The following is a 26,051-nucleotide window of genomic DNA, read 5'->3' as shown; positions in this document are numbered from 1 at the left end:
AAGGAAAAAAGGAAAAAAGGAAAAAAGGAAAAAAGGAAAAAAGGAAAAAAGGAAAAAAGGAAAAAAGGAAAAAAGGAAAAAAGGAAAAAAGGAAAGGGAAAAGAGCAGCCCTCTTTTCCTCAGGACCACTACAGGGGCAGGGATGCTCCGAGGAGCAGTTTTCCATTATTGCCGACGCGGCTGCCGGGCAGCATGCTTAAGAGCCGGACCACGGGGAAGGCACATCCCGAACTGCCATCACCTCCGAGGATGCTGCACCAGCAGGGCCAGCCTGGCGCGGGAGCAGACGGGAGCCCCCGTGCATCAGCCCCTGCGACCAGCCAACCGGAAAAGGACCTTTTCGTTTTTGCTGAATTCCTTTTCCGCCAGATCAGCTCTCCGGCCTCGCTGGCCGCAAAGCTGGACAAATACTTGGGGTGATGAATGCACGAGTCAACGCAAACCGCGTAGCGGTGCTGGGCATCCAGCCCCAGCCTGAAAAGCTGTACCGGAACGGCGTTCCCGGTCCCAGCAGCAGGAAGGGAGACATACGGAAAGATCGCGTTACTGCCATGTGTTTACAGGGAAACCTGGCTGCAAAGCAAGTGCTGGAGCAGCCCGAGGTGCGAAAGGAGAGCCGGGGGCGCGGGACGGGGTGTTAATCACATGCACTTCCCCAGGCGAGGCAACGGCAAGGTACACCCGGCGTGAACTGCCGGAACAGCGCGAACAAGCAACCGCATCGAAGCGGTGGCAAATGCAAATAGATCACGTGCAATACTACTGCAAAACACTATATCGCTCAGTGTGTAATTAGAACTGCAGCAAACGCTGAAAAGGGGTTGGATTTTCTTACGCATGAACAGAGTATCTGGATTCCTAACCAACGATCTCCTTGCGGGACAAATACTGAAGCCACAGGCTGCAGCATCCGGGTCAGCATTAAGCGTCGGGGCAAGGGTGAGTTCGGACTGGAGGCGCCCGGACGGAGGGACCAGGCTCTTGCTCTGCACCTGCCCGCGCCGGGGGCGTCGCACCTCCCGCGGATGCAGCTGGTGCTGCCAACGCACAACTTGGCTTCTGGGCTAGGTGCTGGGTCTGTTCCAGGCTTAACAGTTCTCCTCTTTCCATGCCCTGGTGTAAAAGGAGGAAGTACAATCGGAGATSTCTGCTCGTACGCTGCAGCTATTTTGCATGCAAACCCAGATGAAGCGACTCACGGTGCAACCCGCACAGGGGGAGCCTGGAGATGCGATGAAAGCCCTGTTTCTTCCCCGATTTTGCTCTAGATCAGAACAGCCTATTTGTGTGACTAGCAGCAAGGACACTAAAGAAAAATGACCAAGAGCGTAACAATAACCCACCCAGCCAGCCTGAATACCGTTTGCACCCCATATCGGGAGGAAATAAAGCCCTCATTTAAAGCAGACCCCTGAGAAAGACATAATGTGACAGGCAGGATGTCGAAACACAGGGCGCAGCTTGAAACCAAAAGTCATTTCAGTCCAGTGGTGCCCATGTGAAAAGCAGGAAGAAACTCCCTAAYCGGGGGTTATTTATTCAGCAGCTCTCCCGGCCGCTCGTCCGGGCAAACGTGYGGGATTGCAGCTCCCCCCCGCCGGACGAGGGGCTCCCTTTCGGCAGCCGCCCCAGCCCCACGCGCCCCTCGCTGCGCCACCTCCGCAAGGCACGATTCCCGCCAGATCTCCAGGGATCGCTGAATAACCTTCGCATTAACCGGGAAGCGTCAGCCGGCTCGGCGGCGGGGAGGCAGGGCAGCTGCTGCAAAGCCGTTCTCCCCTGCAAGGAGATGGGCCGAGGAGAAGAGGGAGGATTCGCTCCCGGGGCTGCCTCTTTGGGGAAAGCACCAGCGGGAGCCCATCCTCTGCGGACACCAGAAAACCCGAACGAAAGGGAGCCGCTGCAAACGCCCGGGTGCTGCCAAAGCCTCGCTCRCAGCCCGGGTCCTGTTAGGCAGCGAGGACCGAAAGCGGGAGGCAGCACCCGGCGGCAGCGCTGCAGCTTCCTCACCGCTGCCCCGTGCAGGGTTTTGTGCCTCAAATACATAAAAATCCCCCCACAGATGCGCACCGCGTCCGGCTCCAACCCCGGTCCCGGGTGCTGCAGAGCAGCCCAGTCCCCTCCTTACTCCGCTTTGCTGCTGCCAAAGCCTATTGCACCCTTCTAGAAATGGTTTGTGCAGCACCCCAAGAAGGGGGTTAAGGAAGAGGCTCCTCTCCCCAAATGCCATGCCTCCAAGCAGACCCCCGTCCCGACGGTGCTCCGGACACCGATGGGACCTCTCGCACGTCTGCCGGGRAGCCCAGGCCACCCGCAGCCACCTTAACTCGCCCCCTTTCTCACCCTGCTGCCGAAACAGCGCTGCCCCGGCCATCGTGCACGGCAGCGATCCGTCCCGCCGTATTGCCTTCCCCGAGAAGCAAATCACCAAAGACTTATTCCGTAACACCGCGCTGCTTCCAAAACCGAGTGCCACCCGCAGTCCCCTTTCCGTGCACGCGGAGACCCACGACCTAGAGGCGCGCAGCCGACGGGAGCATCCGAAGCAGAGCTCACACGAGATGCCTGCACTTGGCGGCTGCACGCGTCCCTGCCACGTTTTCCTGCCTTCGATCACATGGGAGCGGGAGATTTTGCAGGGGTGACACCCTCAAGGCAGAAYAAGCAACACCGAGGGATTTAAAGGCCGGAGGCAGAGATCTCCTGCACGAGGAAATGCTAAGGGGCATCYGTCGTGCATTCGGAGCAGAAATCTCCCGGCTCCCCCGATCGCCGGGGAGCAGCTCCGGCCCCTGGGCACCGCCAGGGCTAACAGCCAAGCACCRAGTCCTTCCCGCGCTCCTGGGTCACGGAGGTGCCACACGCAGCCGGGATTTGGGTGCGCTCCGGGAAAACGCAGCCTGCAGCCGAGTCACAGCTGCAAAGGGGTGGACACGCATCATCGACCGCACGCGGCAGCTCTGCTCTCAGAGGCAAGGGRGAAAACAGCAATTGAAAAGCAGCCCGGGATTTTAACAGCAAAAATCACACTCTGGAAAGGTCCTAATATTTCCTCCACAATGATCTCACGTCCCTCCCAGGAGCAGGACCAGCGGCAGGTCACCACGTCCCAGGAGCAGGGTAGAGCTGAAGCCCGGAGCGGATATCCGGCAGGAGGAGYGCAAATCCCGGCTGGGTAGCACCTTCTGCTATTTGCGATTTCGCAGAGCGGCATAGCCCTCCAAGCCAGCTGCCTTTCCCCGAGCCCGTTGGGATGCGCGTGCACCAAAAATAACATGGAAAATATTGATACTGCTGAAGTCACCCTGCTGGCACCAAAGACAGGCGCGTGCATTAGGCGATGGCTGCTCTGCGCGAGCTCTGTGTTTTGCTAACGTGACTAACATCGGAAACGTCTTCGAAACATTATTCAAGCGCTTGAGTCCTCCAAATGACAAATACTTGGCATGTCTCTAAACATTTTTGTCCAAGAAACTAGAAAAGCACCCGCTAAGTGCCAATGCATCCACGCAGCCTCCCCAAGGGGCTCCCGAAGGGTGGGAAYGCTGCGTTCACGCTCCCGGCCCCAGGCTGCAGGAGGGAGCTGCTCGCTCCCGCAGCGTCCCTTCAGCACGGGAAGGGCTGCAGCACTGTCCCATCCTCCACCGAGGGAGCGTGAAGCGGAGCTGCTCCACCTGCCAGGGTCCAAAAACTTGAAAAGAGCCTAAAAAGGTTTGAAAACACCATCATGTTTGCTCCTGTTCCATTAAACAGTTAGTAACGCTTATTAGGAGCAAAGGATTTTGATGTTTGCAAGAGCATTTTAATAATTAAACCCCTTTCTAACATACTTACAAAATCCTTGCCTATTGCATGCAATAATTAACATTTAAGTATCAACTACATGAAAATATCTGTTGAGAGGTTAAAAAATTAAGTCTCATTGTAGACTACACAAGCTGTTTATTCCAGGACTGCAGGCTGGAAAAACAAACAAAAACCCCACACAGCCAGGGACAAGCGTTAGTTCTGCATGCGCTAGACTTTAGAGCTATGGTAATGAAAGAATCTATTTAAAAAATTCTAGACACACATTTCGGATTCCACTATCTGTGCAATTTGCACAACAAAGAGTCTGCGATCGTCCTCTTCTCCCAATTCCCATGCACCTCCGCAGCGGTTCTCAGCACAGCTCCCAGATTCGCAATAAACGGGAAAAGCAGCGTTAGCCTCGCAGCGCGCTGCACGGCCGTACGCTGGTACGGCGCGAGCCTGCCGCACCGTTCCCCTTCCCGCGCCCCCCGGCCTCCGCGATGGTTCTGGACAAGGCACGCTGCACCTATGCAAACCAAGGATACCGCCCCGATCTCCGGAGCACATGGAAAGCTAGGGATGCAGGTCCTAAGACTAGGGTCTCCTGGCCCAGCATCCTCCGTCCCCTGGCAACTTTAGGGTCCCCAAAGGGCGCGGAAGCTAACACGGATCGGGGAAGCACGGTCACGCTCCCCTTTCATTTGCCCTGACGCCTCCATCTTAGCAAACAGTGGTTTCTGCTGTTTTCTTTTGCTCTTTCCCAGGTGCGAAACGCTTCGCCGCAGGATTGCCTCCCCGCTGACCCCGTCCCTTTCGGCCCGCGACGCAGCACCGGGCCGTCACCCCGCTGCTCTAACCCAAGGCCCCGTCCCACTGATTTAAAGAGCAATTACAGCGCAAACACGGCTTTTATCAGAGTGATCAATACGTGTCTCTGGGAAGGCTTCCTAGGGGGAGGAAATAAAACATTGATTTTTTAGTAAAAAGGCATATTCCACCATCCTGTGCCATATACCACACGGAAGAGGCTGAGAGAGAGACCTGGACACGAACAGCTGTCTCAGGACACGATAAATCAAAACACAAATGTGTTGAAATTGAAATCAGATCGGAAAGAAACCAACACCACAAACCACAGGAGAACTCCCAAGATTAGGAAAGCCGAGCAATTGCCTTTAAGAGGAAAAAAGAGTTTCCTGACCCTCCGCACGGCGAGGAAGATGAGCTCCACAGGGCCTTCCTCGTCTGTTGGATGCCTGGCACCTGGCTGTGAATTTCGGACGAGCCAGAGCAGTGTGCTGTTATACAACCCACCGCCTCCAGCCTCCTCTAGCGGCGCCGGAGACCGTGCCGAGAGCTCCAGGGCTGCACCCAGCCGAGCAGAAACGAGGTCAAAGTCTCCGCGGAGCCGTCTTTAAGGAGCATCTTTAAGGGGTGCCGGCTCAGCTCCACAAAGGCATTCGAGCACCGAAACACCTGCTGGTTTCGGCCGGGACACGAGGTGCTTGCCAGCTCTCACGGTCCTGCCAAGCGCCTCTGCATCTCACGGAGGGTCAGGAAATGTTTGCGCAGACTTTCAAAGACGGAAAGCCCTGCGAGCGTTTATGCAATGAAAGTGTTTCGCCAGGTTCCCCCATGCTCCTCTTTGCACCCAGAGAAGACGTTTAGTTTTGAGGGTGAGGTTTGTGCTTGCCCCAAGGCGACTTTGGGCACGAGCAGAGCCAGGAAGCCCCCAGCATCCCCCCAGTGGCCACCAAACACCAGGCACACGCCAACAATTAAAAATCCCAAAGCAGCACTGACTTTTATACACATTGACTCCTTGTCTGGTCACACTGCAAACAGACGAGCAGGTCCCCTGGAAGGGTGGTCGGAAACCCACCGCAGCGTCCCACCTCGAAAACCCACAGCATGGTCAAACTGCTCTGCACAGATTTTTTACCAAACTAGCGTATTCCGAGGACAGCAAAACTTCACCCCTTAAAAGAGCCTGCAGCAAGGCTGGCAGACCAGGTGACAACGAACCAGGGGTGGGATGGAGGACAGACTACTTCTACGGGTTCCCCAGTTCAGTTTTTTGATTGCTCGAAATCCTGGCCCACCGCTTACAAACCCCGTTACGTGCACCTTTACGCACTTGAAGCCACAGTAAATCATTCGTGATACAGTTGTGCAATGTTTTATACACTTCATTATTCTTAAAATGTTTTAGTTTTAACATGGGGAACGACACGTTTTTCAATGTAGGTTATTCCCTTTCCTTCAAAGCAGCGATGATGGCCTTCATACACTTCACGACACTCGCCCTGGTATTTCTCCCTCCGCTAATACTGCTGCAATATCCAGTGATTGCTAGAGCTCCTGATTTTCAGTTCACTCCTTCAAAGCATCTTTCGGGTGAGTGAAAATTGCTCACATCTCCACTCAGCTGAAGAACCATAGCTAGAAAATAAATGAATTATTGTGTTTGTTGAATGAAGCCAAAACCCATCCACTCCAGAGGCAGAAATCCTGATTGTTAGCTCAGTTCAGCTTGATAAACCCTGAAATTTAAGGGTTTCTTTAATGCAGCTGCAATGGAGTTTTTCTCCCAAGCTTCTCTTGCGCTCAGCCCCCTTCCAGCCTGCTCTTGGGCTCAGATACGATTTCAGCCCGCCAGACAGCTTTCAACGCACAAGACAACCACTCTGGGAGCACGAGCATTTTGATGCAACGCACATCTCTGGAGATCTTCCTCTAGGGACATTTTAATGACCTATTACCTCGCTAAGGCAGGAGACTTATTACTAGAGTAATAAAACTTCAGGGGAGTAAATAGCAATTCTAACAGGAGTGACTGCTCCCGCGGGTCCGCCCCGGCCCTCCTCCCTGCTGCACACTCGCACAGAAGACCCGCACACATGCACGCACACGTGTGCACACTTGTCTGGCCAGTCTACACCGGGACACGCCACAGTCTGGGCTCTTTCCTCACACAAGCAAAACAGAGCCTGACGGCACAGGCAGGAAAACCCTCCTCGAGCTCTGCCCTCGCACAAAATCCCACCCGGGCTCGCGGGACTCTCGAGACGGCGGCATCGTGCCCCACCACAGCCATCCCTGAATGTGGGCACAGAAGGCGGCAGAGCAGCGTGACTCAACTGGCTGAGGGTGGCAAATGAGTTTTTGAGTAACCTATTTTATACAGATGCAGGATGCAGAATTAAAATCGAGTGAAAAGACCTAACAGATTGCCAGGTGCAGCCAGGAAACTAAAGCACCTCGATAATATTGCATAGAATTAACAAGACTCAATTTGGGAAATGACTTCTCTGATTAAGGGGCATAAGCACCATAGAAAACATTTCTGTAGCTTCCACACTTGCTAATAGACCTGATTTCGAGGCATAGGTCTTAACCAGCATGTCACTCAACAGACTTTAATTAGACGCATAGATTAAGAAATCATGGTTAAATAAAATGAGTACGGAGTGGAGCAGCAAGCACAGGCAGCAGGGTGCTGCCTGCGTCCCTGGCCGGGCTGGGAGCCTGACCCAGCTCCGCAGGCTGGGCACACGGGTTGTGGGCGCCGGGGAAGCGAGTTCCCAAGCAGGTGGCTTCTCCTGCACGGGTAGCCGGGGAGGGAGACRCTGGCTAACCCGCTGCCAGGTATTTCGGACACGGAGCCCTGCTGCATTTACAGCCCTCTGCTTGTTAACTTCATTTTCAGACAGAGCGAAAAGACACAGCTCAACTCCAGAACAAACAGGGCAGAAGGAAAGAGGCGTCCTCGCGCTGTTAAGTCTGCAACATGCTGGCTTAGCCAGGATAACAGGCTCAGAGGAGAAGCCCGTCGCAGACAAAAGCCTTTGCAGATCTCAGGCAGCGCCTGCCCCCTCCCCGGGCACCGTGTGGGCTGCACAGGGCATTGCCGCCCAATGCACGCTCCGGGCAATTCCTGCAGAGCACCAATCGACCCTGCAGCAAGGTTACCAACACCGGTTCACACCGATCCTGAGCAAGTTTACCGCGTGTTGTCCTGCCTGCTCTATCTTCCACCCGCACCATCTCTCCGGGAAAGCTCAAGCAGTTAAACGGCCTCCACAGACCTCATTGGTCCCGGCTCGAAAGGGAGATGGATGAAATAACGCCGTGGCTTGCTGATAACTCCAGTAGTTGAACAGACTTAAACAGAAAAGCCTGTGGCTGGGCTAAGCCCTTCAGGACACATTTCATTATGGAGAACCCGGGATGCAGCCAGGGAACAAGGATGCATTAACGAGAAGTTGGGAAAGGCAACGCTCGTGGGCAAGGGCACAAGCTGCCAGGAGCAGGTTGCACGGGCGCAGGTAGCATCTGGAGAGGGCTGGCCCCTTCCTCGCTCCGTGGCTCTTCCCCTTCCAAGCGGCCGCGCGGGCAGGGACAGCTCATACCTCTGGGGGCAAAGAGAGCAGCCGTCCGCACTCRCTCTCACCCACAACGTTGCAGCACGATTCAACCGAGACCGAAGCAAAGGACAAAGCCGCCAAATGTATCCCAGACCTATCCTGAAGAGTCGTTCCTTAAGTGCCCGGCACCTCTGACCACCTTCCAGCTCCAGCTGGAAACTGCCCCTCTTCGAAGGGCAGCTGAACTCTTTAAAGACCCATCATCATCTCAAAATTCATTGAAAAAACAAGGAATTTGGAAGTACTTTGCCAGYGTTGCTGCAATCTGGTTTTACTCCTCCTCTCTATTAGTAATAACACAAGCATCACTATGTGTGAAAACAGGCTCTTTGCTCCTGAGGCAAGGTGGAAATGAGCAACAGCAAACAGATGGAACGTGCAACCCGGAGATCCCCTCTCGGCACRGCTCCGAGACGGAAAAGAACGGTCCTGACACTGTACGACTCGCATCAAATGAGAACCRTCTCCTGGGAGGTCACAGGTTGGCATTTACTTAAGGATCAGACTGCGTGTAGCTGGAAATCCTAATAATTTAAATCCAGAGCAAGCCCCGCTGACCTCAGTGATTTATTTGCTGMGGATTTAGGTAAGCGTAGAAGTGCRGTATTTGGTCCACTGCAAATATTTCTAAGACTCTTTTAAGCACAGCTTGAAAAGCAGAGCAAAAGAAGATGTTTCGGCAAAGTGACAGTCTGACCAAGAACAAATGAGAATAAACTGCCACGTTTCATTTAGTCTTGAAGAATCAAAATTTCTAATCCAAGGAGTGAGGTTCTGACCAGAATAGGGGTACAAACCTCCATTTGAAGAAGTAATTTTATCAGTTTGGGCTTATGTGCTTTGATTTTTTTAATGCTCTGTGCATACAAATTCATATTTAATTCTGATTATAAAACCAACTGCAGAACCCAGTCTGAAAACGATGGTCAATAACCATTTCAAATACTCCAGAAAGGGGCATTAGAATGTTTTTGAATCAATACAGCCATCACCAGAGGCGTTCATTATCAAGGCTGGCTATTAAAACCCCAAAATGAATTGATGCCTTTTGAAAGCAGCAGTTTTCCAGGCTTGGGAGAAGGCCAAGCGTGGTGTGAACGAGTCAACGTTATTACAAATGCAGTGGAATCATCCAAACCTAGCAAACGATCCATTTTGCATAAGGAGCTTCATGTTATATAAGTTGTAATGACTTAATGAACCTTTCAGATGCACACGCAAGGCTCCAGCTGAATATTACCACCATGAATCACGATGGTTTCGTGGCTGGAGAGGCTGCATAGATCATCCTCGCCTCGCAGCCTCRCCTTCTGCTCACAGAAGTGAGGAACATGGAGAAAGCGTACAGGGTGAGCTTTAGCAAACCTCTCATGTCCTCATTACAGGAGCAGACTGTTTTTATGGAGGAGTCTTCCTGCTTTCCCCATGCACCGTGAGAGATAGCAAAACAAAGTAGCCCACAGATAGGGCAGAACAAGCCTGGACTTGGAGCCAAAGCTCCACCAGACAGGAGGGTGATGGAAGAGGGGTCATTCCATGGTTGGGACCCATTTCATTCTGTTTCCGCCTATGTATTGCGGTCCTCCATTGACCCCACTTGCTAGAACACGTTCCATGAGAGCCATAAGGAGCTTTGAAACGTAAGTTTTCTGAACTACTTCACTGTATCCCAAATCCTAACGAGAGGCTTTCCAGGTCCTTCAGCTCAAACCTTGGCTGCGCAGAAGAGGCCAGCTTCCAAAGGCAAACGAAAATTTCACTGGCTTCTGCTGAAGCTAATGGAAGCACAGAGCAAACAATCCCTTATTTCAGAAATAGCAGGGCAAAGAGCGGATTTTACAAGGACACAACCAGATGAGAGAGGCAAACAATATCCATACGGCTGCCTGAAGCGTAAATATGAATCCCACAATTCAACCCATGCCTTTTCTTTCTATTGTCTCTGAGGGGTTTTGCCTCTTCTTTTATCTCACTAGCTCCTTTCCTTCCTTTCATCAGAAGTTTATTTCATCATTACGGAACTTTAACTGTCTGTGCACTGATGAAAAAAAGACTCTACATGAACATGGTTTGCTCCCTTTCTTCTGTACTCTACAGCAGCAACCTTGACACACAATAATTTTATTTGAAGGAGGGGGAAAAAAATGCAGAGAGGGCTGAAATGCCAGCCTCAGAAAGGAGGCAGAAAATTAGAGTAGAAAACTGCTTATAACGCAGCTGAAATGAACCAAGCATGGTCTCAAGGACACCATGGCAGGAGGGACCCTCGCTGGCGGGTCCATGCCAGCTGCCAGCAGCCCGCTCGCCCACCGGTGGCGGGGAAGTCCCTTCGACACCCTGGCCTAGAGCTCCATCGGCTGAAACACCAGGTCCTCCTCAGCCAAAGAGGTCTGCACAGTGTTTCAGCTGCTTGATGGAACAGCTCAAATTTAAGAAAGAAAATACAAATTAAATGCAGTGGGATTTGTCTATGACACCCCCAAGCCTCATGGTTCATTTAACTAGCAAGTTTAATGAAATTTCTTTTCTTAAGTATGCTATTTCAAACACTAGTATTTTTTCTAATTACTATTCCCATGTGGATTTACTTACTGAGCATCTATCTATACAGGAATGCCGTAGTGCCATTTCCTAAGTCATGCTCTACCAAAAGTCAATTGAGTCACTAAAATGAATCCTGATTCCCCTTAATAATGTTAGTAACTTAACAGTGTTTACAGCACAAGGCTGGAAGCGCATGACATCCCTCTGGCACAGATGTCCACGCTTCTGAGACAGACGAGCAAGTGCAGATGCTGCTGTTTAGCCAGGTACTTAAGCATACATTTATTTGTGTTTGTGGTCAGGAACTTAGTCAAGCACCCTAAAACATTCGGGCCATAGCGAGACACCAGAAGTCAACCTGCTCCAGCAGCTAGCTTAGCCCATAGCCAACTTCCCCTAATTCCCCGTGGCCGGAGTGTGGCAGCCGCCGGGCTGCTTCGCCCCTGACTGGAGCCGTCGGCTGAAGCCAAGGCAGCGAGATGGTCCCGGCTGAGCGCTGAAATGAGATTTGATGTTTTACTCTGGGCACCTTACAGGCACTCTGCTGTAAAACCCTCYGCCACGAGGCACCTAGAAAGCATTTCCTTGGACACAGAAGGTGTTTCACCTGCAACATTTCAGCAGGGATATTAAAGCAAGAGTGAAGGAGGCTGATGGGGAACATCATTGCCCTCCCACTCTGTTCTGTAATCTGATTTGGAGCGGCATGAATCATTCTGCACCAGGACACTGTAAGGAATCAACATCCCTCCCTGTTAAATACATACACAGTTTCTAGAAGCATGAGTCACGGCTCAGATTTCAAGGTGCAACGTGGTATGTAAATCCTTTCTGAGAACTACCCAAGAACACCGCCACATGCGGCTATCATTTAAGGGGTCAAATCTGGACTTCCAGTTCTGCAGACATCCAGAGGAACTGCAGCCTAGAGTGAACTTGCTGAAACCATTTTCCATTTTGATGTCTGCAAGCTCCCATGGGCGACATGCACAAGCCTGCGGGGCAAGGTTTGGGGATCGGGGCACTCTGCTGCAGGGGGGTTAAACCCCTCCTCGGTCTCCATCTGCAGCACGGGAGAGGACTTCACCTGGCTGCACCGGGAAACGAACAAAACCTCTTCATCTGCACCGTAATCTGTGCCAAGGGAGGCAGAGAAATACAATTACATCTGTTTCCTACCCAGAGATACTAAAGACAAGGCTGGGTTCTCTTTACTTCGTAGCAATTAAAGCCTAGTGATTATCCCACTCTTTAAATACTGTGTCTAGACACACACTTTTCACTGCAATTCATACCAAATCCGCCTATACTCTATTTCATGCAGATACACAGATGCTATTTCACGCATCCATGAGGAAGTCAACTGTTAGGGACCACCATAAAGTCTCCTTTAGATTCACTTTGATGTCTGTAATAGGCCCGCACTCCACTACGGCAGCCTCCGGAGCCGGGGGTGCCACTCCAGAGGGGGACCGGACAGGAATGGGCAGGATACAGAGCATCACAGCAACCTATTGGAGAGGAACTAGAGGAGAAGAGATGGAGACAGAGCCCCAACCACACATTTGCCGAGCACATTCAGAGAGAGAGAAGGCTCTCAGACCCAGTCTGGACGGTACTGCACTTTTTCCACTCTTTATAAACAACTTGCAAATGACTGAAAACCAATGGATTCAAAGTGATGGGGAAGACCAGAGCCACCTCCAAAGATGCTGATGGCTGGTAGAAAAAATAGAATAAGATTTTTTTCTCCCAACAGAGTGGATGAGGGATAGATCTAATCACTGCATTTCCTCCATCTCCCTTTTTACAGGTCTAAACAAACCTTCTTGCTTGCTTAGCACCAGTCACCCTGGACAGCTACAAGGATCCCACCAACCAAGCATGACTACATGGTTGCTCATGCTCCCGGCCTCTCACAGCAACCAGGTTAAGCACATGTTTGGACCTCTAACAGCAGAGACCTCAGACACGCAGGACACCCAAGGTCTGCATTTTCACACCTCCTCCAGCCATTTCAACACCAGTTCCCCTACTCCTCTCCTCACCATCATCCCCAGACAGTAACAGCAACTGTAAAACAATGCAGGAGCTTGCTTTGGGATTTTTTGTTTGTTTGTTTTCACAGCTTTAAGTATTTTAAGATGTGTAAATATGAAGTAAGGGTCAATGATTCAACCGTGATTAAGTCTGAAATGTCCCAGTAAGATGCACCCTTTAGATTTAGAAAATACCCATCATGTTCCCGAGCGCTCCCAAGAGCACAGCCAAGAAGAACACGGAGCTGGAGAGCGCTGCCTTCTCAGAGGACATGAGGCATCTTGTGAAGGTAATACCAAGTTCATCTCGGTAAGCACAAGAATGAAATAACAAAAGACAATAAAAGAATTAATGTATTGTAGATCCTTAATACAATTTCCCCAGAGAGAGAAAGCCAACAGAGCCTAATGGAAATTTTCTATTCTCAAAACCATTTGTACTGTTTTTGTTTGCAACCAAGAGGGAAGATGAAAACATAAAATCCCAGCAGTATAACTGACTGGAAAATGCAGGGGTGTTTACTTTTTTCTTGAAGAATAAAATTAAATTGCACCTAAAATGTAATGTTTTGACCTTATGAAATATCGAAAACCTTGCAACAGCCTTACTGACTGCAGGGCTAGAAGCAGTGTTCAAGTCTGCACTTGTCCTGGGAGCTTAAAGACATCAAAAACCCAAAACCCATTGGAGCCAAGCACAAGACTTCCTTCCATTCCTTTGGAAAAATCAAGCTGACATTTCAAATCCTGAAGAACCCTGTGGATTTGAAACACTTTATGAAAAATGCARTTATATAATGGAGCAAAATAACACAGCCTGATTTAAGAGGCTAATGCTATTCTTTGCAAGAACAAGGGTCATTTCTTCATCTCAATCTGCTCCCAGTTATATTCAAGAAACTGTAAACTGTCATTTCACTTTCTCTCCAACTAAGAAAAAGCAGGAGAGCAATAAAATTCATTTACTAAATCATGCTGTCTTTTGTCTACTGAAAAGCTGTTAACTAGATGAAGAAAAATTTGTGTTAGGTGAATTCTGCCCGGCAACAAGAACAGGATCCAGGCCTGAGAGGGACATATCCCCCACGGTGGAGTGAAGCTGGCTAGGGGCTGCAAGGCCATCACCATCCCTAGAACCAGGAAACCTCACCAGGTTCCACCACCTTGAATAAGAAGTTTTTTTTCTTTAAAAACTATTTAAAGAAGAAATATCTGCCAACAAGACATTTTATTCCACACTCTGGCAGCCGAATTTCCATTAACTTCCAACATAAGGAGTGACAAAACGGCTGCCAGTCATAGTCTGTAATTAGGGAGGGCGACTGAGGGTCAGTATAACGGGACACCTTCAACGTGGCACAACTTGACAAGGGTATGGTTAGTGCTCACTGCGCCCACGCTGAAAATAAACTTATCTCAAGTTAAATTGATGATTTCATTTCCCTGGTGAATGAGATATCTAATTATCAATAATTCGTAGGCACAGACAGACAGGCAAGTGGTTTTGAGAACTGAAGTAGAAACAGAAGTCATGATTCTTGCAATAAGAGCCAGACTGYGCAGAGACAGATCCAGAGAGGGGAGAGAAGGTGCACTTGGCATGCACATGTCAGAACTGATCTAATTTCAATCACATACGTTACAGTCTAGGTGCCACTTTAACAGGGGCATTTTCCCCATATGCTCTGCAGTTGGTATATGACAGGATGCTTGCCTGGATGGAGCCCAGCTCTACCTATCCGGATGGACAGCTCGCTCTCATAGTCCAGGTGATGGGTGGGTTCATGCTCATATTTTTCTTTCACCACTCGTGGGTCACAGCTCAAGGCAAAAGCTGMATGGGGAGGTCCGCTGAAACCCTGCAATGCAAGAGAGAAATTTAGGTCTTTCCCACATCTCCCCACCAGCATTCTCCTGGCCCCATCTTCAGAGGCAGCTTTGGCTTGTGTGTGGTTTGAAAGCTGATGAGGACATGGCCCATCACATCAGCTTCTCACTGCTTCATGGACACATCTCTTGGGTTCCCCCCACTCTCTATGGATAGTTTAGTTCCTTGTATTTAAATGCGTATTTCCGGCAGAAACATCAACAACAACGGGGTTACCAGGAGCTGTGGGCCAAGCGGGGCACATGCGTGTGGCCAGAGAAAGCCAGTACCAAAAAACTGCTGTGCATTTACAGCAAAAAACAGTTCCACAAATACAACCTCCAAAATCAACCTAGAGGAGACCAACTGAGCAAGGAAGGACATTTGCTATTGTCAGCACTGCTGAGCCACTACCAGAGGGTCGAGTTGCTGGGTTATCACAACCATTTCAGTATCTTCCCCAGCACATGAGGAATCCAGGTAGGAAGTACTCGGAAAGATCATCAAGCCCAAATAAGCAGCACACACAAGGACATTTTTATTGTGCTCCAAGAGGCAGATAAGCTTTCACTCGCCTGGAAGTTCAGGCTCAGGTCCTGTTGACCTCAGTAGAAATTTATTTTGCACTTGGGTACAATTTGTTCAAAGTGGGTCAAGTTTGCAAGGGAAATAGTTTGTTCAGAATTGAACCCATTTCCTCGAGAATCAAATGAGGAACTCTGTTCAGAGCCGCACAGTGTTATTTCAGTGGAACATCTCCAAAGGCCTGGTCAAACTTCATATACCAGCATGCCATTTGTAACCTCCAAAAAACAGAGAAGGAGGGCCAAAACCAACAACGTCCAGCTATTTGTAAAGTCTGCAGAGAATCTAAGCAGACTCCCCCGTGGCGATAAGGACCGCACCACTCCCAGGAGGAATTCCTGCCAATCTGGACAAGGTTCATGAAAACCAGCTGCAACTCAAGGATGCGCCAGAGTCTTTATCTGGATCAGCCAAAAAAACCTGGCAGACACTGCTTCTGCCTTCCCACAGTCTGGAGATACGTGGCAGGAAAGAGCTGCGTTTTTGGACACCCCACGGGTTCTTCAGCCCTGCTCGGTGACAGCTACAAAACCGAGAGGAAACAGGTAGAGGAGTTAACAGGCGGCTGGGAGAGGGGAATGTCCCACGGTGGGGACTGATGACCTCGAACATGCCAGCTCTCCCCATCTCACGGGGAATGGGGGCCCCGAGTGGGGCACGGCGGGGAAAGGCGAGGGGCCGGACGCTGCCGCTCGGAAAAGGCACCRTCTGCGTTGGAAAGGACGGATGTTCTGGTTTCACCCGGCCCCRCACGACCGGGAGCAGCGTGCCTGATGGCAGCGGAATAAACTAACATACGCTGAACAGCCAGAGACGGTAATGAGAGCCTCCATGAGTAAGGTCATGTTAAACAAAAATAAAGGTTAAAGATGAATAACTAAATCATCTAGTCTCCCATCATTTGCATAATATAGTCTGACCGGTGTTATTAATACTAATCACATATTCGCTACCTGCTTTCTACTGCAGTTTAATCAGGGCGCTTTCACCTCCGTTAACCCAGCAATTACAAGATGCACCGCCGAGGTGCTCATGTTTAAACGCTCCTGAGGGAAGGCAGGGACCCACGCCAGCTCTCCGAGCCTTTCCATGGTGGACACTACACAGCTCCTCACCTGACAAGGGGTAGCTGGAAGAGCAGGTAGAGATATAAGTGTTTTCCAGTGGAAAAACCTTGTCACAGGAAGAAAGGAACTTCAGCATCCCCCCCCCCCAATTCAGATAAAGCAGGAAAAGATCAAAAATGGCAACTCATGGGCCCGCCCTGCAGTTGGCTCTTATGCGTTGCAGTCTTCCTCTACGCACACGAAAGCACCTAAAACAAACCAACAAGCAGAAGAGAGCCCAGTGCTGCCAAAGCCAAACACGTCTTCACCTCCGGAAAGGGAGCCGCGTTGGTTCAGCCCTTCTCCAACAYGCACCGGCCTCCCCGTTTGCCACCGCTCCTGCCTTGCGCAGGACCGCAGCGAACGCTACGCGTGGCACAGCAGAAGGCTCTCCTTCCACATGGCTAGTGCCTTCGCTTTATTAAACAAGTTACGTAAGCTGTGACAGCAGCTTTGTACACTTTAGCATCACCTGATCTGTAGCCTCCCCCCAGCCCAGAGACAACTGCCTCTCAGCTGCGTGGTGTCAGCACAAAAAGAGGACAAAAGCGCGGGGCACGAGCAGAACCCGCGGGATTCTGCAAACGACAGTAACCCAACCAAGGGGAAAAAAGAAATCACTTGTGCAAGCAAAAGCAGGCGGGTGACATTCAGCACATTACCTATGCTATCACTGCACAGCAAACAGCCGCGTACTTCTGAGGTCAAGACCAGTTGCCTCAAAGTTCGCCATAACGATGAAACTCCTCCCGTAGCTACTTTCCGTGCTACCACTCTCAGCACACCAAATGCTTCTCAGTGCGGTACCCATGAATCTGCTTACACATCAATCAAGACAAAATGGAAGATATTTCAGATGCTTGTTGTAAGGTCAGGTCATCTCCCTGTCGGCAGGCACAAATATGCAACTCCATCAATTTGAAAAAGTATTAGTGACCTTCAGTAAAGCACACGATTTATTCCAGCTGTGATTGCTCTGAGTCATTTCAGTCTGGTCCCTGCATGGGTCCCTTAATTGGAATGTGTCCGTGGGTTAAAAAAGCATTAGAAAGAGAAGAGGAAAGTCAACCCACATTAATTAGTTCATGCCACTAATTAGCACTAACTGAAATAACCACAGGGGCTGATTATTTCAAAAAGCCTGATGCAACGAGAGACTCGGGCAGGAAGACCTGTAGAGCTTGGAGGAAAGCTATTCTGGGACATGGGAGTCCCCACCGAGCTTGTTTCTGTTCGCAGAGCTACAACGGAAAGGTCATTAGATTTTCACGGCCTCTCGTATAAAGCGGATGAGGAAAACGTTATCTCTGTAGACAGCAGAGGACAGTCCTGCCTCCCCATGCCACCCAGCACCCATGCTCAACGGGCGGATCTTGCTTTGGTCACCAAGAGATGCACCAATCTACAGTTAATCCGTATGGAAATAAGCCCTTCTCCTACTAGCATCCAGGATGGTCCAGGAATGACCAGGGCATGGACTTCTGTCTTCTGGMGAAGCATCAGAGGAGCTAAAAGAGTGGGAAACCCCTCGGGGAGGCCTGGGGTCCCTCCCCAGGGCTCTGCAGAGGGGGAACCTCGGCAGGGCCCTTCGGCAGACGCCTCCTCAACTCTGCGGTGCCGCCCGGTCCCTGCAGCTCTGACTCGTCTCGCCGCCGCATCGGCACGCTCCGGAATTGCTCACCAGCACATAAACGTGACCTTTTTAACGACCCTGGCCGCCCGTCCCCATGCTCCCCTCCAAAGCGCTTTCACTGAGCTGCAGAATATTAAATGCCCAGTAAATCAAGCAGGTCATTGATTTTCACCTTTAAACGAGGCACACGACTGAGGAGACATCAGAGAGCTGGTAAGGGAGGAGGCAGCGGAGGAATGAGTTGTGCCTTGCGAAAGGTGAATCCAGTTTTGGGTGTCAAAACACTAAAAAGYCATGTCACCGCAAGTGACGGCGAGGCCCCGGGGAGCGCGCGCGCTCGTGTAGAGGCTTGTAAGCCATCACCGCCGCTCGGAAGAGCTGCCGCGCGCAGCCCGCTGCACCTCGCTCCCCGAGGACCTAACTTGTCAAAGGAGGGAGGTTTTGCCTCCCAGGCTGGGTAAATATTTAAATAAAAAGTCATCCTCCAGCAGGAGCGGGGCAGGACAAGAGCGCCACGGCCCCTGGAAAGCCGGCGGTCGCCGCTGTAGCCTGGTCCCCACCGCCGCACCGGGAACGTCGGCTGCTGTTCACGCAGCTTTCAGACAGGGCACTTTGACCCGGCTTTTTTAATAGAAGGGTGGGTAGCGTTTGCCTCTGGAAAAGCAATTGGGGACGCTGGGATCTGCAGAGCTATTGAGAACAAAGCAATTTTGCTGCCTTTGCCCTTCCAGCAGATCTACCCTGCACCTTGCTTTGACGAAAACCGAACACTTGTCTCTACTTACATGGTCAGGAGCACTCGAAAGGGATTTTTTCATTTCGGAAGCAAGACAGATGGCTGTAAAACAGAGGTATTTAGGCAAGGGGCTATCTCTGAAAGACAAGCAACGGGCATGTGCAAATCCCAGGTGCTCCTGCACCGATGCCGCGGGTAGCTTGGATGTGAGCAGGGATGGAGCCCGCAGAGCCACACCATGATTCCCGTCCTTGCACCTGAACTTCCCAGCCGGGCATGAGGGAGAGGCGAGGATGCTACGCTGGAACTGCAATTGCTCTAGTTAATCCACCACACACACAAGCAGCCCCAAGCTAGCTTTAAATCTGGCTTAAGCAGCAATGCATCAGGGCTGGTGGGGGAAGCCAGCCCCGATCACCGGTTCCTTGCACCCACGGCTAACCTTTCGCAAAGGGAAAAGGATACCCAGGGTATCTCTCTATTTAACTCTATTAAAGCAACCTCAAATCACCCCCTTGGCTGCCACGTGGGAAGACACAAGCCCAGGTGTCAGGCTCATCCCAGTCACACAGTTCAGCATCCCTCGCTGCGGCCGACCTTTCCCCACGGAAGTGCAAATCTGTATATCCACACCTGCCTAACAAAACCAGCGTTTAAACCCGACTTGACTGAAGAGCTCTGCCAGAGCCCCCCAGACGCACCTTCACCCGGCACAAGACCACGTGCCAAGAAGTGCTCTGAAAGACGTGCGGAGAAGGCAAGCGCGAGGCACCATCCCGAGCTGCCGCCTGCATCCCTGGCCCACGGCACGCGGAGGAGAAAGGAAGCTCCTTCCCTTCCCTTCCCTCTGGGGACCGCAGCCCCCAGAAAACACAGCCGCATCTTTAGGTCAGGTAACACGCAGGAGCCCATCTTCTGCGCAGAAGCAGCACCTTCCAAAACGCGTTGACCTGGAACGGCCTCACTTTCCAGCGAGAGGCAGGAACGGGCGCTGTGAGGGCAGCGGAGCGGCTGGGAAACGTGCCGAAAGTGCCCGCTCGAGCGCAGGGCTGCGCCCATGGGTGCCCACCACGGATGGCACTGCTAGGGAAAGCCGCTTCGGTGCAGGACAACGATCCGCTTGTCCAGGTGATGCCACAAGAGGAGAAAGCAGATTTCCCAATAAGATTTCTCTAATCGCCGGCGAATCTCGTTAGCCAGCCCGGAGGGGGCACAAGAGCTTTGGGAGAAGAGGAAGGTGAAGGTCCCACACCTGGGGCGACGCTGGAAAGGGCCACTAAAAAATAAAGCCAGCTTAGGCAGCGCGGACGAGGCTTTACAGCATCTCTCAGACCTACCATTCCCCAAACCCACCTGGTCTTACTGAAAATTAAATCACCCTCAGCCCGCCCCGAGGGCTCCCCTGAACCAGACCCTCCCCGAGCGCCCCGTGCCCATGATTTGAAAACGCTCCTCCGCTCCTCCACGACCCCTGTCACATGGGATCAGCTTTTTTCCCTGTTTTTTATGCATTCTCCCTTTTGCAGGGGAGAATGCGGTTTTTTTGCTTTTAAACAAAGCAAGGAAAATATCGACCCCGTCTTTCCCCAAAACCTCTGGGGTGGCTAATGGAATAGGAGGTGCCATACAATGGTGATGCTTCGAGAAGGGGATGGATCTTAAGAGAGCACTTAAAACAGCACCTGAGAGTGGGTCTGTGTGAAACAGCTACTTGAATATCTGGGAGAAAAAGCTCCTTTGTTAAGGAATCGGCAGCCAAGGCTCCAAGCCAGGATGTACCAGTCCAGGGGACCAAGGCGCCAGGCAGAGCTTCCCTCAAATCTTTGAAATTAAAATGATAATAATAAAGGAAGACCTAGAATGTAATAAATAACCAAGTGCAGCCCATCATCAGCTCCCCCCACACACGCTTTCTCTCACCCTGCAAACTTTTTTTTATTTTAAAAGCAAAAGTACTTCCTAAAGCCATTTCCTTTCTTCTGGGGATTGCAGCTTCCAACTGCCAGCTGGAAAAGCTGGGGTCGGACCCGTGCAAATCACAGTTTAAGTGCATCGGGGTGCCGGCGATCCAGTGTGTATCGGGGCATTTTGCTTCCACGTTTAGGCGAAGGGCCAGGGGACGCGTTTCCTTCCCGAACGGCGCGTGGGAGGACGCCCGGCCGCCCAGCAGCAAACAACTAGCAGGTGCTAGGGTGGGTTTGGGTTTTTTTTTTTTTTTTTTTTTTTTATTCCTGTTCCCATTTCTTTTCCTTTTCTGTTAGCACAGGAAAACCTCTTCCCACAGCCCTGCTGTTACCAGACCCATCACTTTGCAACTGCTGCCGGTCCCCGCTCACAGCCGGGAACCTAAAGCCTGGAAAAGCGACCTGGGAAACGGAGGGTACCCACATTCACTTCGCCCCCGCGCGCAATTTTAGGCTAGGAAATTCTGACCAAGGCTCGTACAGCCTCTCCCTGCACCCAGCATTTCCAGCGTAGAGGCAAGCAGGTCCCTGGGATTGCATTTTTTAATTTTCCTAGCACTGCCAACCTGACCGCTTTCACAAATTGGTAATTCAGTTGAACTCAATTTTAAAAGAAATGGAAAATGATCGACACCCTTAAGTAATCTGCTTTTCCCCACCCTAACAGCAAAGGAGACCAAAGGAACAGAGAAATCATGATTACTGAACCTGATGCTTTGGCTTTGTGCAGATCACTTAGTGCTAAATCTTCAGGTGCTGACTCTCAGCATGCTCCAGGAAGGTCAACGATGCTGCGCTTCCAATTTAATTTTTTACTGCCTTTAACCCAATAACCACACTGGCATTTCTGGAACAGGCTCCACGAACCCATAGGAAATGAAAGGCTTAATGCATCAACAAGTACAGAAAGCATCTCTGCAGGAAGAACTAGAATGAACTTTACCACCTTATTAGAAAAAAGAGGAGAAATGTTTCTAACTTGTCAAGCTGCTAACACAAACAGAAAATAAGAGACAGTAATAAGCTATGCCTTGATGGTGCCCAGAGGCTCTCACTTCATGCTTATTAAAAGAGAGAAAGTGGTGACGGATCAGAGACCGGGAAGCAATGAAAAGACAAAAAAAAAAGAAAACAGGAGGCGTGGGGAGCGCAGTCCTTGCCTTGATCACGCCACTGAGCCCGGCTGCCCCGCGGATTCGGCGATGGGCACAACGCATCCCCGCGCCCCGGCGGCCCCGCCGGCTCCCCCCGGCCCCGAGCGCCCGCAGGCCGCTGGGCAGCTGCTGCTCGGCCGGTGCTGCCATTTCTGCACGTCTGCCCATACAGCCTGTCCGTCACCTCTGGTGACGAAGACAACGGCTAGGAAGTAGCAAAGCAGCAAATCTCCACCTTTTCTTAGGCAAATGCATGGATTAACATTTAAAAATACAAAATAGCATTAGGTGGAAGATAGCTCCCTTAGAAATTACTCAGCTACCAAAGAGCACCCATTTGCACGCAAAACAACAGCCTGCTATTTTGTTATTTGAAGCGACATATCGACTGCTCGACGCTTCCAAGTGAAGCTCCGCTTGCCGAGCACAGATTCCTCATCTCCGTGCCAGCGGGGCTCACGGACGACCCTCTGAAAGGGGGCAAGCACGAGCCTGGGAGGGTGCAGAGCACCGCGGCAGAGGGCAGTTACGCTACTCCAAAGCCATCCCCATTGAAAAATACGGCTTTGGGGGGATTTTGTGTTTAAAAAGAGTCAACCACCACCTGGCTGCATCAATTCCCACCTCAGAGCTGTGCCAGCACAAATGCTGAACTGGGGCTTCTTACAAAGGCAGAACAGCGCGTGACTCGCTCAGTATTATCCTGCAGAGAGCAGAAGCCAGCGTTAATTGGAAGAATGCAAACAGCTGAGCAGGTGAGGACGGGCCTGCGAGGGGGTTTAAGGGCTGCAGCAGGCTGCTTCGCCAGAAGCCCGTCTACCCCGAGACATCTCCACGCGCCCCCTCCAAAACGCAGTCACCCAGCTCTGCATTCCCCCGGCATTAGCGCAGCATCCCCAAAACCAGCAGCGACAGGCATCTCTCCCGGGGCGGTGAAGCACGGCTGCAGTCCGCACGGACCTCGCACCCTGGGAGGGTTTGAGGGAAGGAGTTAGCAGCACCTGCTAAGAGGACTGAAATTGCAACTCCTTTCAAAGCCAAAGATCACTGACGATCCGCCACTCAAAATATGAAAATCAGCAACTCAAGTGCAGCCTTAAACACCTCCATGCAGCAAAAGAAAGGGCTGAGAAAAGCCTGAAGTGGATGCAGTCATAGTTGTGATTTATAGTTAAAAAAATATCCGTGCTTTGGGACATAAGCAAATATCTCTTATTTTTAGTACGATGGCACCCGATTACGGTAAAGCGAGAGCCTGCCCTGGAGGAGGCAGCTCAGGGTCAGGACTGGGTCCTCCAGGACTCGCCCCACATCTGCATCACCGCTGGATTTCCCTGTCCCAGCAGTGCTGCGCACCAGCGGCACCCAGAACCACCCAATTAGACAGACTGTGTCCCAGTAAAAGGAAAATAAACTTGAGGACACGCAGCACATCCCACCCCAACACAGCCAGCTCCAGCTGTCAGAGCCGGCTCTAAATAAGCAAGATAAGATACCTGCACATGGCAAAGTACAGATAATTTGCTCTAACGGACAGGGAAAAACCCACCCTGCTGGACAGAGCTGTGCCGGCGCTGGTGCTGCGGTAGCTTGCGGCGGAGCAAGCGGCAGGCTTGGAAGCCAGGCACCGAGCGATCCCGCAGGCGCTCGAGAGGAGCACCGACATCCCACGAGCAACCCGGCTGCTTTTGAGGTTAAGTGTTCAAAGCAAAGTTGATGTTGTCATTCTCAGCCACAAAAGCAGCGCATTATACCTAAAATCGCCAGCTGCTCCCAGGTTCGGTGTAAACACAGCAAATATTTTTTCCTGGAGCACAGATTGTTTCTCGGAAGTTTTGAGATCTTTATCTCATGCATTTGACAGTGTTTTGTATATATAATTTCCAGCATCTCAGTGCTGCTCCTCCAGCCTTGCCCGGGGAGCCGGTGCAGCTGGCGGGTGGGCACCGACCTGGCACGCAGGGACCCGACGGGAGGCCACTGGCGATGGGCAGTCACGCAGGGATGGAGGAGCAGCCCCTGATTGAGCCAAGGTGCTGGCTGAATTCGGGTGCTGGTCCGTGCAGGGCCGCGGAGCACCGGAGATGCTGCACGCTGGACCCCACCTTCCCGGCAGGCGCCGGCCGCGGGACCCCTGGCGCCTCTCCCGCTCCCCACCAGCGCTCGCTGCAGTCCAATCCCGCAACCCTGGCGAGGAGACAGAAACAGCACATTTCATTCGTCTTTAATTACGCCTACAGACACCCCCTCTGCAAACAGGGAGCAGCCTTGCCTCAGGAGAGAATTAGAACTGCCCCGTTCCCAAAATAGAGGCAGCCTTGTTGCAGACGTGTGAAGCCTGGGACCGCGACTTTATGGCTCTTGGCTGTCTCTAACCCCGTCCTCGAGCTCGCTTGCCAGCCGCCACCGCACTGCCAGCGCCCGCGGGAGACGGGGCTGCAGCGGCAAAGGAGTTTAATCAAGGCCAGGATTTGAAAGCAAGCAGTGAGCAACCCCACGTCAACAAAACTCCACGCAGCGAAGACAAAAAAGCCAGATCTATTTTCCCGTGAAAGTTCAAGGATCTCTGTGCGTTTCAAGTACCGCCTGATTTGCATTTTAATTCAGAGCTTGCTAACACACCAGCAATAAGGGCAGGATGGGCAGAGAATAAAGGCAATTCTTTTCAGCTTTGCTAATGAGACTTAAGTCAGCGCTGTCTGTCTTTCACGCTGCAAAGTGATGGGGTTTCTCAGGATTTCCTCTGCTTTCCCCCCCCCCCCGAGTTCAACCGCTTGAAGATTCATAAAACCTAAACCAGAACATATGCAATCAGAGGCAGTAATCAACCATCTTTGTAAACCTCAAAGAGCTACCGAATAAAGTGGCAAGAGAAAAGATGAAGAACCGCACTGGAGAAGAAGGTGCATGGAAAAAAATTAATGCACAGAAAGCAGCGCCCGCGCTGGACATCAGCGGTCCTGGGGGCCACGAGCGCAGCCTGCGACGCCTCTGCTGCCAGCCCAAACGCCATCCCCGAGGCAGCTCCCGAAGACCCCCGGGCTCGCAGGGGCCTCGGAGCCGGGCTGGCAGCAGCAGTGGGGCCGCGTCACCTCCCTGCTCCTCAGCGAGGGGGCTCGAAGGGAAGCGCTTTTCCCAGCCAGCTCCTCCGTTGCAGGCAGGACCCCTACGGAAAGCTCATCAATAGGAGCTCGCTCGCCAGCAGGCACGAACGGGGGCCAAACTCGAGCAGAGACACGGTTATAGTCTAGAAGTAAAATGAACAATTCAGCAATCGTTTAAACACGAGAAAAACTTAGCAAAACCCCATTTCCCCAAGAAGAAACATGCTCTGCAGGCCCGATCCTGCAGCATGCAAAGCACCGTTTGGCTCAGGTGCACATGCTCCGAGGCCGATCCTGCTGCCTGCAGTGGGACCAGCAAGGTTCCCGGAGGGGGGTAGCAGGCGCGGGGAGGCCTGGGGCTGCAGCCTCCCACGCGCAGCATCCTCCATCTGGCTCCCGCAGCACCGCTCCCTCCTCCAGCCCGGCACGGCATCCGCACCGGCGGCAGGCACCAGGCTGTAGCTACGGCGGTGCTGCAGCTATGGCAGCGCTGCTGCAGGAACTGGGAAAGAAAGGTTCATCCATAGACAAGATTAAGGCATTTTCACATTGGATTTGCTCCAGCCGGGTCTTGCAAACAGATAGCATCAAGCTGGAGGTCTATCTCACTGCTAAAATGCAGCTGGCAGCAATCTGACACCAAAACTTTCGCCTAATAACTGGAAGCAGGGAAGCTTAAGTGAATATTAAGGAAGCCCAGTATCATTTTATCTGTAACTAATGCAATATTATTGCAAGTACATTTTATTCACTGCTAATTATCAGCCACTTTGATAACTCATAATTCTGGCAGATTGCAAACAGCAGGCGGAGGCGCCGCCTCTGCCCCTTGGGCACAGGAATAGATCACCCGCTCCGTGTCATCGCCCAACAAGGACCGCGGGGACAGCCGGGGCATCCTGAGACACAGGCCCTCAAACGGGAACGGCGAGAATTTGTCCCCCAGCCAACCCCAGGCAAAGGTGTCTGCACTGGCCAGCGGATTTTGGGGTACCAGCTCCCGGTGGGGCGAGATGCAGGAGAGCATCCGACAGCATCGTGGCCGGGCACCGCGCAGCACACGGACGCACGGAGCGGCTCCCGCCCAGGCAGGGTGAGAT

General features: G+C 51.8%; 1 protein-coding gene across 2 annotated transcripts in view; it reads right to left on the bottom strand.

Moving 5' to 3' along the window:
* SLC39A11 (solute carrier family 39 member 11) overlaps positions 1-26,051 on the bottom strand; it is a 126,336-nt gene that overhangs the window by 71,573 nt on the left and 28,712 nt on the right. For both annotated transcript variants that reach the window (XM_026067577.1, XM_026067578.1), the window contains one exon: positions 14,517-14,661. In XM_026067577.1, the coding sequence (XP_025923362.1) occupies positions 14,517-14,661 (145 nt within the window). The remainder of the gene's footprint in view (positions 1-14,516; positions 14,662-26,051) is intronic.

This window comes from Apteryx rowi, unplaced genomic scaffold (assembly GCF_003343035.1).
Source record: "Apteryx rowi isolate R43461 unplaced genomic scaffold, aptRow1 scaffold_26, whole genome shotgun sequence".
Taxonomy (NCBI): domain Eukaryota; kingdom Metazoa; phylum Chordata; class Aves; order Apterygiformes; family Apterygidae; genus Apteryx; species Apteryx rowi.
This window is presented reverse-complemented; position numbering and strand designations above follow the sequence as displayed.